The sequence below is a fragment of the Histoplasma capsulatum genome, genomic scaffold, assembly GCF_000149585.1.
Source record: "Histoplasma capsulatum NAm1 scaffold_1 genomic scaffold, whole genome shotgun sequence".
NCBI classification, from domain to species: domain Eukaryota; kingdom Fungi; phylum Ascomycota; class Eurotiomycetes; order Onygenales; family Ajellomycetaceae; genus Histoplasma; species Histoplasma mississippiense.
Window position 1 is genome coordinate 2,567,816 of NW_001813982.1, and position 11,673 is coordinate 2,579,488.

The window sequence follows — 11,673 nt, forward strand, 5'->3', positions numbered from 1 at the left end:
TCTGTCACGAATGGGAAATAAGGAAGCATTAGATGTCAATACAGAAGATATAAAATATAAACAAAGACAGCATATATAAGTTCATTGCTCAACGCAACGATTCAACAGGTAAATAAAAGAGAGCTTCTTGGGCTAATGTGTAAGATTAATCAGTAGGAAGTTTGGCTGGATAATTTTCATGCCTTGATCTATGATACGAAACTAAGTGCATCACGGAACCGTGGGCATAGAAAATACATATGAGAGGGAACTTGATACATCGGGACAAAAGTATCTGAAAGGTGGGAATCCCTTGACCATCACCTAATTGACATGCCCAACGCTGCGGGGTAAGGGAAAGGAATGAGAAGATGATGATCTTGGTGAGTTGAGCAGTGTTAAGGGGAATAGTCTGTTGGCACCTTTGTTGACAATTATCGCTGCCCAGATGGGCTACATGACACAAGATAAGGAGGATTGGGTAGAGGAAATATGGCATCACAGGAGAAGTCAAAATCAAAAATGACCTGTCAACAAGCGCATGTCACCGATCGGGAAATTTGTGACTGTCCGTGTTTCGGCTGAGAAACCACGGCCAAGTGGGACATGCCAAGCCGCCATTCCGTATTTGATCAAGTTAGTTCTCCCACCCGAAATTTTGGACGTCAATCGCAGAGCCGCCTCGCTTCCCCTGGGATGCCGATCGGAACCTCCAACGAAGCCTCAAAAAAAGAAACCCACAAGATCACACAGCGGAAGGCTCTATCGGGGTCTAGCGTCCTGGATCTCTGACACGCTACGGAGTATTCTGCGCTTGATTCGGGATAAGTGGGCTGTGATGGACAGACCGCATCAGAAGTGCTTTCAATCCTGTGAATCATTCTCGTATTCTCCTTGGTTCGCTCGGGAAGTTCTGGCGATAATCATATGGCCTAAGCACTGGATACAAAGAGCTGAGCCTCATCGCTGAAGGACTTTTTTTTGAAGCGACTCGAGCTGAACAGGATACGGGACAACGACAAGGGGGATGGATGTCCATGATGAACGGTTTCGACGAAATTTTTGTTTTCCTCCTCCCTCCACCAAAGAAATTCTATGAAGTCTTCACGAGTTCACATTATGAGAAGGCCACTCCACCCAAACCAATGCTCTTCTAACAAATCCTGAAATCTAAGTAATGGCAACAAGGTATGGCTTGCAATGACATTCGTCACTGAGCAGCGGACGCAGACATCTGACACATGCTCCATTTTTGAATTTCCTTTCTTTCTTCTTCCGGCTCACGTTGGCTCGGTTAGGCAGAAAGACTGTTGCCTTTGTTGAAGATGGTGGAGATACTCCGTACAGAGGGTAGCATCAGAAGAGCGTGGGATGAATCGACAGACCCGTGAGTTGAAAGGTTGAGATCCAATCAACACGAGAAACGTATTCGACTCTCGGCATTTCTGACAATATCAGCAAAATTCACTGGAGAACAGTCGGTGCTGTGCATTGCTGACGGAGATGAGAATTTCTTCACCTCTGATAAGCGCCGGAGTGGTGCCGTCTTTGTTGTTCACTTTCGTCGACAATCAAGCACATTTCCGGGGGTCGATTGGAGCTAAAATTAAGGAGGACGCCAAAATACGAGATTTGGGCGACCTTAATTCACACTAATAAATATCAAGCCACCCAGCTCTTCATCCATCTCGTCTTTTCCCTTCTCAAACATTTATCCCCCCTCTTCACTTTCTGTGGAGGAGCCAGTCTTTCCCTTGACGCGAAGCGTGTTGCCATGCATCCATTCGTTTGATCAAGTAACTCTTCATAAAGCACCTGGAGCCCAAGTCACTCGTTTCCTTTTTGCTCTCTTCAGCCCCTCTTTTATCTTTTCTTGCATTCACTGGATAACGCGATTTCTTCTCGATATTCGGATTTTCGTGCTTGTCCCAAAAACCAATCTCGAAAATGGTGGAGCTGACAATTGGTTATGTGTCTGGAATCATCGCTGCTGGAATTTTTATTAGTAAGTATTTGCTACCAATGGGCCAAGCAGCCTCTCTCCCCTTCTGAATCTTCTCCTAACTGACTTGTTACCAGTTCAGCGTTTCATTCCAACGGCAACTTCTCTCATTTTAAGTGGCCTTTTGCGAGATGAAAATACGGCCGCAACATGGTAAGGCTTCTCGGCACCAGATAACTCTGACTTGCATCAAATGCTCATCCACGCGAGTAGGACTCAAGTAGCCCGCGCTTTACATTCGACGTATTGGCCGACCTTTGTCCATGCGGACACCGTAACCTCTGGTCCTGTGAGCAGAGTTGTTCAATTTGAAGCGCTGATGAGACCTCTGGTCCTTGGAGTTGTTGCCATTGCAGCAATTGTCACTCCTTTAGGCCTGTATGATGCTATTGTTCCTGATCATGCAACATCTTTGGAACCATTTCAATATTCCAAGGACCAATCTCCATTTGGATTTGGAACACCTCCAAGGAGTGACCTTGGGTTTAACCGTTTTTGTGGCAAAATTGGACGCACTACTTGTCCTGGCTCAGACGTTGTCATCGAAAATCGTCGAAATGGTACGCAATACTTGCCATACGGCTACGATGCGCGAATCCCGCCTAAAGTCATGGAAACGTTCCAGAGCGGGCTGAAGTCCCTGTCACCCACTGTTTCTAGCCTTTTCGATATTGAATGGCGGTCATATGGAATCAGATCAGAAGATATTGTCAACAACGGTTCCAAGTTCTTAGTCGGAGAATACTCGACAGGCGGGTGTTCTGGCTCTGAATAATGCGTATGATAACGTGGAAGGCCTCATCGTCGATACCAAAAACGGTGGCATTGGATTTCGAAATCATACTACTCCATCACCGCTACCTCATGGCAGCAAGTGGTCGGAAGATCTGCTCTTTGTTGAACCCCATACAGTGTGTATCGATACTAATTTGACAATGGATTTCAGAATTGGTCTCACTGGCCCTAGCTCTATCGAGGATCTAGTGCTTACCGATCGTGGAGGATTTGTAAATCTCAATACCACTTATCCTGAATACGACCGACTCAACAGCCAGGCCGATCCTGATTTTTATGGGAGGGCGTACAAGGCCGCGTTCCTCAACAATGCGCTCACTATGATCTACCTCAACGTTTCTAATCCAAGAACTAAGGATTTAGAACCATTTTCCTATATGAACTCGGAAATCAACAAGACATTCACTTTGGAAGGAAACATAGGGGCAAAAGCTGACAGATTCCTTACGGACCAAACCTGGGGCAGCTATCTATCGCTTAAATTCGCTGGCTTTAATTCCACATTTAATAGTACGGGTTCAGGTGATGATTACCCTAACCCTTTCGATATTACCACAAGCAACTTTACCTCCATAGGTACGCTATTTCCGTCTATTCTCAACGAACAGCGATAAGACTACTAACAATTTCGTAGAGGTTCTGTGTCAGGGAGCCGGTGGCCTTGACTATGCAAATATTACGAATATTGGTGTAGTATGTGGGATGGCATTTGGAGCTGCGAGACGAAGCGATGGATCACGTTCCCTAGTTTTTGAACCGGGCTCTACCTGGACTGTGCCTATGTATAGTTGTGCGTCTGCGGCCCGTGCTGTGATAAAGACGGTCGACTTCCGATTTAACGGCACGGACGGACTTAATAGCCTTGCAATTCGCAGTATCCGTGACAAGACTTATGCGAAGGATACCGACAAACCTCTTTGGGGCGTTGAGCGTTCTGAAGAGATTTTGGATGAAGTTTTGCCTCTGTGGGGTCTGGTGTCAGATCAGAATAAGGGAAGAGACGATCTTTCGGTCCTTCAAAAGGAATATTTATGGCTCCCCGGATACGCGGGACGTTTTGGTACTTCACCAGTTGGATACTCAAATCTACCGGGTATGTATTTCCATACTGGCGGATTCCAAACGGCTTACGATATAAGCACAAGCCCACCATCCGGAGTAAGCGACTATTCTGGGGCAACAAACCTTGCTATGTATTCAAAATGGCAGGAATTGTCCGAAAAAGCAAACACCACAGCGAGGATCATCAACTTAGTTTGGACAGACGTTGCCGCGAACGCAGTTGTAGGAACCAAAGGCTGGTTTTCTCAAGATCGAAAGAGTATTGTTAAACATGATGATCAGAGCTCGACTCGACCGGAAGTCAATGACCTACGCGAAGTTCCAGTGGTCATTTTCCGAAGAGTTGTCAAGTACAATTTGAAATTCGCTATTCCTGCCATCCTCGCACTAGTTTTCACCGTTGTGATCGCATCCACAACATGCCTTCTGTGCGTGTTTGGTCGTGCAAGGCCATCTAGGATGCGAAAGTATCTTTTCTATACTTCTGCTGGTCGCATAATGGCCAGCTTTGTATATCCCAACCAAGCTGATCCTCAAGGGCCTTCAAAGCAATGGAACAGTAGCGTTGGGTTTAAGATGATTGCTGTTGATGGTCCAGTTCCCAGAGCAAAGGATCCGGTGATGATGTCCAAATTTGGAGACGCAAACACAACAAATATGGATGCTCCTTTGCTCAAGGACAGCAGCATGGGAGCGGGGTTCGGGCCACCAAGCCCAGGGTTTACCGCACCTAATCAACCACAACAATATTAAATTTAATAACCATTAGGGGAATCCTCATTTCCATTTTCCCATTTACGCAGCGAATTAGTTTTGAAAGTCTGGTCTTTAGTTTCCCATACCGAGCGAGAGAGTGAACCTACGGAATATTCAATCATTTCGTCTTCTACAAAACAGAACCCACGTTTCAAAATACCGCATTAGAGACAAAGCTTTAACCGAAATGTGAGGATTAAAAACTAGAAGCCGCTTGGCCCGGCTAACGCCATCCGTTAAATAATCACTCCAAGCATTTAACGATTTTGCCATCCAGTTCGGGCGCTCTACTCATTTCAGGTCGCCCTCTCTAATTGGGTATGCCGTACTTCAATGCTCTGACCTCCCGACTTTCCCTGGAAATTTCAATATGACAAATATCAAACTTGTTTCTGAAGGGGTATATCAGTTATTTCCCTATATTCTATATATTTTCCTTTATCGTTTCTCCTTACCTGGTGCTCATCTGATATTGAATCTGAAGTTACGTGCATTTATGCCTGCACTTCTGTCCACAACTATTTGGATACAGCTGTTTCAATAATAGTTCATGTATCTGTTTTTGCCATCTTTTTGCGTTACAACTTATCTTAATGAATGACACAGCCTTCTTTCTACATAAATATCCCCCACCTGGCATAACTATCCATCTATCATACAATTGAATTCAATAATCCAACTTTCTATATACACATATAAAAAGGATACCCGAAACCAAGAGAGTTAATATAAAAGAGGCCTCAACGCCGTAAAATGATGAAAATTACCCTCTCGAGAAAATGTATGCTTTGTACATGCGTGTATGCAGTAGGAGAGGAGGTATCTAAATTTTGTACCCAGCCATCTGTTGCGCATAAATATTGCTGTTGGGCAATTCCAATTTTCTAGCTCTCCGATTGCTTGGCGAGCCAGTAGAGCAAAGGCTCCAATCCAGCCTGGCTGCTACAGGCATAAAATGTTTCGTTCAAGACACGGGGGAGGTTATCATTATTGTATAGCATTTTCCGCCGTATTTTTTGTCCGCATTTTGCCGAGTCGAGGTTCAACGAGCCCAACCTATTATGCACGATGTATTAGGAATCCGCACGTAATCTGTTGTGATTTAACATTGAAATGGAAGGTAAAATGAAAGGCTGAGGTCGGTCTCAAACAGGTCAATCCAGAAATCAGGTTGCTAAAACTTCACTCTCTGCATTCAGAATCCTCCACAGTCCAGCATAGCACTGCCACTGGGGAATTATGCAGAGGATCAAAATAATCGAACGCATTCAGAGAAACCACGACGTAGGACATACCAAGCTCAGTAATCTCCACACAGGTTCACTCGGTTGTGCACCAACACCCAGCCAGTATTTCGTCCGCGACCTATCAAGCGCAATATCTTTGAAGGGTTTTGCTATCTTGGCTTCCGTTTCCGAAAGGCCGGTTGGTATCTTGGGGATGGGGCTGTAGGTTCCGATAACTTCCAGGGGCTTTGAGTCTCGCGCTGACCTGCATCACAAAGCACGAAAAACAAGGTTAGTCAAACATTCCCACATCTCAGCCCTTGAGCACCCCTCCAGTCCCAAATCTCCATCTTCAGGAGAGAGGAGACCAAGTTGAAATCAGCGGAATAGGAAAAGCTGTGTGCTGGGCTACGGGGGTTGGGATGCGATTTCAGCCTTCACATACCGTGCTTGCGCCACGACAATGTTGTAGAAGGGTTGGTGACGGTTCCCGAAACGGGATAAACGAATTTTGACGACCATTATAAAGGAGGATAGTGAGCATAGAAAAGCCCGGCGACGGATCGGAATCAGGCCCTTGCTTGCGGGATTGCATCGGTGGTAAGGTTCAAGCGCTCTTAGATATTTTGGCGGATACGGAGAAATAATAATGCGAATAATATGACTTACAACACCACATTCAACAGCGCAAGAGACAGGATACTATTTTCGCCAGACCCTGGACATTTTTGCGATAAATGATAATCGATGTGTACTAGTTGATGAATTGGATGTGTCTAGGCTAATGGGGATCTTAGGTTGCTATTTTTGGCCATTTTTCGTTTAATATTTGAGCAATTATATAAAACCCCTATGTACAGATTAGTCAATTGAAAGGGTCAGTACTCGTAGCTATCACGGCAGTGAGCAATCTCCGAAATGAGGTGTCTCCCAGAGCATCAGCAAACATAGAACCATCTTTCATACATCATAGAGAGATATATAGAGAGAGCGAGCAATGCGATCCATCAATGCGGAAGATCATTACATCAGCAACCTTACCCCCCAAACGACGTCATCCAAGAGCATGAACAAGCAGGTCATGAACAATTCATTTTCTAGCATCTATATTAGGAGTCCCTGAAAACTGCAGGGCGACAAATTACCTATAAATTACCTACAATTTACTTACTATCTAATACCTTACATGTACCGAATCCAACGAGGTGGTGGATTACTGACCCATTTCCGACGATATAGAAATCTCACAGCCATGACGCTCAGAGTTCGTATATATTATCTATACTTCTGGCCCTGTCTCCCCTTGAAAGATATATTATATCTGATATTGGCCCATTAGACCATCAACGCAAAAGATGCGGCGTCTCTTGACAGGGACCTCATGAATGAAGGAGGTTTCTCCCTAGATCAATTAATGGAGCTGGCGGGGCTTTCTGTATCACAGGCTGGTATGGTTTTATGTCCAACTGAGGATTTCTCGTATTTATGTCCAGGGTCTAGTTCTGAATGGCTGACTAGCTATGTTTATTGGATGGAAGTTTATCGAGTTCATCCTCCATCCAAAGGAAGGAATGTTCTCGTAGCCTGTGGCCCGGGAAATAACGGTACGGAATTCGAGATGGCTTGTTTCGAATACATTATCTCAAGACCTTGATAGCAGTGCAATCGCATTGGCAGTCTGCGGTATTAAACTGACCGACGATTTGTAATTCGCGCAGGGGGTGATGGGCTTGTTGCCGCTCGTCATCTTGCACACTACGGATATAAACCAACTGTATATTACCCGAAACAAGGCAAGAATGAATTATACGAGGTTTGTAATTCTACAACATACGGTGATTCCCGCGCATTGCCCAATGCCTCTAAGAAATACCTAACCTGGGAAACCACAATACATAGCGCCTGAAAACCCAACTTCACAACCTCTCGGTCCCATTCACAAGCGACTTTCCAGGTTCCCTCCAAACTAGTGATTTGGTAATCGACGCAATCTTCGGGTTCTCCTTCTCGAGACCGCTTCGAGACCCGTTCCCCAAAGTAATCTCCCTCATAGAGGAAACCCAGGTACCCGTCCTGAGTGTGGATGCCCCTAGCTCATGAGATATAGAAGCTGGCCCACCGAAGGAAAGACCCGGAGCAAAATTTATGCCGCAAACGCTGATCAGCCTGACAGCTGCGAAGCCTTTGATTAAATGGTTTAAGAGAAGGCACTTTCTGAGCGACAGATTTTTGACCAAGAGTGTTGTGGAGAGGTATGGCTTGGATATCCCTGAATATCCCGGGGTAGAGCAGATTGTTGAGGTGGATGTTAATGGGGAAGGGAAGTTATAAAGGCATGAAATGGCTTTACGAGAAGTAGGTATTATACATCATCATCCCTTTGAAATAGCTTGTTTCTTCTGCTAGCATCTATTATCGTGGTACGAAATGTGAAAAACACAGAAATAAAAATTAAAAAAAAAAAAAAAATCTACAATATTGCAGTTGAAACCGGGCTGGGAGGATGTTGGGGTATGAAAGGGGAACAAACCTCCTCTAGTAAGAAAGCGGTGTCTGTTTACTCGAGAGCACTTCTGATTTCGTTAACAACGCTTTTGACCCTCGGTTCCCTCCCAAATCCACTACTGATAACTTTAGATAGTGCCGTGTTGATACCATATATTTCTTTCGCGGCAGTCTTCACTTCTTCGCCAAGTGCCGTAACTAGAGTACCCAACGCAACAAGGACGCGATATATAGCTTCAGAGTCTTTTTCCTTTATTAGAAGTTTGCCTAATTCATCGAGGAGTAAAAGAGCCTTCTCTGCAGATTCCGGACTCGAAGCTCTCCCGTCACTTGTAACGAAGACGGAAAGGTTAATGTATAGGGTCGCAATGGCGATGGTTAAATTGCGATTTGGTGTCTCCCCAGCATTCGCCAAAGACCTAACTTGCGTCATGATGTCGCTAAATTTGCTAATTGCTAGTGCCCGGCCAGCATCGGTTTCGAATAAATTTGCAAAAGTCCGAATTGCTAGCATTGCATTATTTACGTTGAGGGGAGGCTTGAACACGCCGCTAGAGATAAGTGCTGAAATCAGGTCGGAACCACCGTAGTCTGTTGAGGCTGCCGCAGGCGTTGCAGCAACGAGTAGACGAAGTAGATCAAGACCGGGAAGCCGGTTAGCAATGGGCCATGTAGTTGCTATCTTGGCGGCCAGTGGGATTCCGAATTCGACTTGAGGCGATTCTTTCAACGGGGGGGTCTGATCCAACTGATTGCAAAGGCCTATGACAGTCTCCACTTCAGAAGGGCTTAGCGAGATGTCCTTCGATCCAGAGCTAACGAGTTGCTCGTTCAATTCTTGGACCTTCTTCTGAATGGTTTTGATATTCGCGGTTTTTATAGCAAGGTATGATGTTTGAGGTAAGACTTTCGGGCGAGCTGCGGGAAAGGATGAAGCGTTGTTTGATGATCCATCCCCAGGCCGATATCTTTTCTCTTCGCCCCATGGGTCGGATCCTGGCGGCGGTGGACCCTGTCTTTGTGTTGTTGAAGAGCCAATGGAAGCTCCCTGTGTATTTGTAGTGATGAAATTGGCAACCTGGTCCAGATATCCCATCGGTAATTCATTATTTTGTATAAATTTGGTAGCTGCTTCGTACGGGTTTTGCGAGAGGTTATAAGGAAGTTTCAGGGGAGGCTTCCCATCCTCAATATCGACATCGAAAACATAGTCGTAGTCTTGCCCAAGATATTCCACCTTTCTGCCACTGCTGGCTGCAGAGTCAACGACAGTTCCCACAGATATCCATTCCCTCGTGGCTGTTGCCCAGGTGTGAGCAGTGACACTCCCGTCATCCTGGCGAATCATTTGAACTTGGCCCTCTTTTGTCCCCAATTTTTGCTTCAAAAACTCTGGGCCCGGCAACTTCTCCTTATTGATATTACCAACCTGCTGCTGAGGGATAGATGATTCCTTGACGGAATTTTCAAACAGCGCGATAACTGATTGATCTGCGTGACGCTCTTGAGCTCTACTGAAAACTCGAGTAACTCTATCGCTAGCCCCACTAACAATGTCACCAGTTTCTTGACATACTGCAATACTCCAGACAGATATTGCTGGGTGTGTAATTGTCTGTATACACCGATCGCCATTCCATATCCTGACGGTCCGGTCCTCGCCTGAGCTAACGATTTCTCCCGAGGGTAGAGTGGCTAATGCATAGATGAAACTTTCATGACCACAGAGTTCTGCGACTTGTAGACCTTGGAGGGTCCATAATCGTATAATGCCGTCGTTGCTCGCCGACGCTATTTGGCTGCCCGACTGGTGGTTTGGAGGAAGTTTGCAGAGGGCACGAACAACGTCACCTGCCCTCATACTTCGCAATAGTTGCCCCGACAAGCTATAAATGCGGATTTTTTGGTCAGCACATCCTAAATATAGTCAGTCTGAATCCATCTGATACATCAAGATGTACTACTGCTTATAGAAACCGCCCATACCAGTTACTATAGTGTTTTGGTCAAAAGCCAGCACCGCCCAGACGCTCCCTTGGTGACCTTCAAATGTGACTTCACATTCCCACTTCCCAATTTTCCATAACTTTGCGGAGGAATCCCAACTCCCACTCACTACCCACTTGCCTTCAGGACAGACATCTATGGAGCATACATTGTGAGAATGACCAAGGAGCATGGCAGTTGCATTTGCATCAGCAGGTTTCCCGGGCTCGCGCGCTTCAATAATGGTATCTTGGCCACCAGATAATATCAAGCCATCGGGGTGGTCGGAGGATGGAGGATAATAGGCTAAGGAGTTTATGAAAGCGGACCCGTGAGAAGATATCGTATAGTCATATAACGGAGGTGGAGTAGAGGTGAGTTTCCACACACGGACGGTCGCATCCCGGGAAGCAGACAAGACAGTGTTGGGGTTGGGAAAGGCCACTGCGCGGACCTTTGTGTAAAGTATTATTAGCTTCCCATTCGAAAGGGCGGCCATTGATTGAGGTATGAAAGGTTAGCACTTACATCATCGGAGTGGCCCTCCAAAGCAGCCGAGATCTTGAAGTCCGGCATTGAGGTTGTGCCTCAGAACGTTGGAACCACTATTGTTTGACTGAATTTCGCTGTCAAGGATTCTGGTGTTGGAGCTTCTAGAGAACAGAACTTTGGTTGGAGTTGGTGATGGAACACTGCTCCACAACCTTGGCCCCGCTGGGGGGGGAATCTTGGATGTGAACAATGCTTACTAACCTACAGCAAACCGATTTGATAACCATATTTCCATGAAGCTGGCAACCTGAGCGTGGGTTTGTTTCTCATAATACAATCAAAATTACATTGTGAATGAGAATAAAATTTAGCTGTAAATCCGGATGCTAATGTACGAAGATATACGAGGACGGAAAGTCTCGTCCAGACCCTTCCAAACTTGCTAAGTCCAACATCCAACAAGAGTTCCAGAGTTCTGAGGTCGCTCAGCGCCCAGTTAATCCACCCCACCAGCAAAGAATCTGAGAACGGAAATGCTGCAGATAGTATCCGAGAAAGGAAATAAGGTCACCAGCACGTAAGGCCCCGCGATAATATTTCTGGCAATGAATGGCCAAATGGCCAAAGCAAAAGAAACCATTTTGATACAATGCTAATATATCGAGGAAATGAGACATCCGATGCCAAAAAGTACTTAGTATCAATGAGATTGCGGAGTGCAGTGTCTGGTTCCAAGAATACGCAGCACGCTATATTTTTATTCGCAGTGCGGCGATTGCATGCCGGTTTGAATCCAGGCCTTGCATGACCCGAGGATTGGATCGACCGCCTCAGTTTCATTCGGCCTGCGCTGACTCTTGTGGCAGGATG

At 45.7% G+C, this 11,673-nt stretch overlaps 4 protein-coding genes across 4 annotated transcripts; 2 read left to right on the forward strand and 2 right to left on the reverse strand.

Moving 5' to 3' along the window:
- Nucleotides 1-1,926: 1,926 nt before the first annotated feature.
- HCAG_00735 (predicted protein) lies at nucleotides 1,927-4,591 on the forward strand (the record flags this gene model as incomplete). The annotated part of the gene is made up of 5 exons (XM_001543639.1): nucleotides 1,927-1,984; nucleotides 2,338-2,707; nucleotides 2,928-3,352; nucleotides 3,411-4,266; nucleotides 4,399-4,591. The coding sequence occupies 5 exons, from the start codon at nucleotides 1,927-1,929 to the stop codon at nucleotides 4,589-4,591; spliced, it is 1,902 nt and encodes a 633-aa protein (XP_001543689.1).
- A 990-nt stretch (nucleotides 4,592-5,581) lies between these two features.
- On the reverse strand, nucleotides 5,582-6,342 carry HCAG_00736 (mitochondrial 37S ribosomal protein MRPS16; the record flags this gene model as incomplete). The annotated part of the gene is made up of 3 exons (XM_001543640.1): nucleotides 5,582-5,650; nucleotides 5,890-6,085; nucleotides 6,266-6,342. The coding sequence occupies 3 exons, from the start codon at nucleotides 6,340-6,342 to the stop codon at nucleotides 5,582-5,584; spliced, it is 342 nt and encodes a 113-aa protein (XP_001543690.1).
- A 664-nt stretch (nucleotides 6,343-7,006) lies between these two features.
- HCAG_00737 (predicted protein) lies at nucleotides 7,007-7,920 on the forward strand (the record flags this gene model as incomplete). Its single annotated transcript, XM_001543641.1, has 5 exons — nucleotides 7,007-7,084; nucleotides 7,160-7,268; nucleotides 7,359-7,424; nucleotides 7,539-7,633; nucleotides 7,720-7,920. 5 exons carry the CDS (start codon nucleotides 7,007-7,009, stop codon nucleotides 7,918-7,920), a joined length of 549 nt encoding a protein of 182 aa, XP_001543691.1.
- A 457-nt stretch (nucleotides 7,921-8,377) lies between these two features.
- HCAG_00738 (conserved hypothetical protein) lies at nucleotides 8,378-10,887 on the reverse strand (the record flags this gene model as incomplete). The annotated part of the gene is made up of 3 exons (XM_001543642.1): nucleotides 8,378-10,242; nucleotides 10,312-10,765; nucleotides 10,840-10,887. The coding sequence occupies 3 exons, from the start codon at nucleotides 10,885-10,887 to the stop codon at nucleotides 8,378-8,380; spliced, it is 2,367 nt and encodes a 788-aa protein (XP_001543692.1).
- Nucleotides 10,888-11,673: the final 786 nt, after the last annotated feature.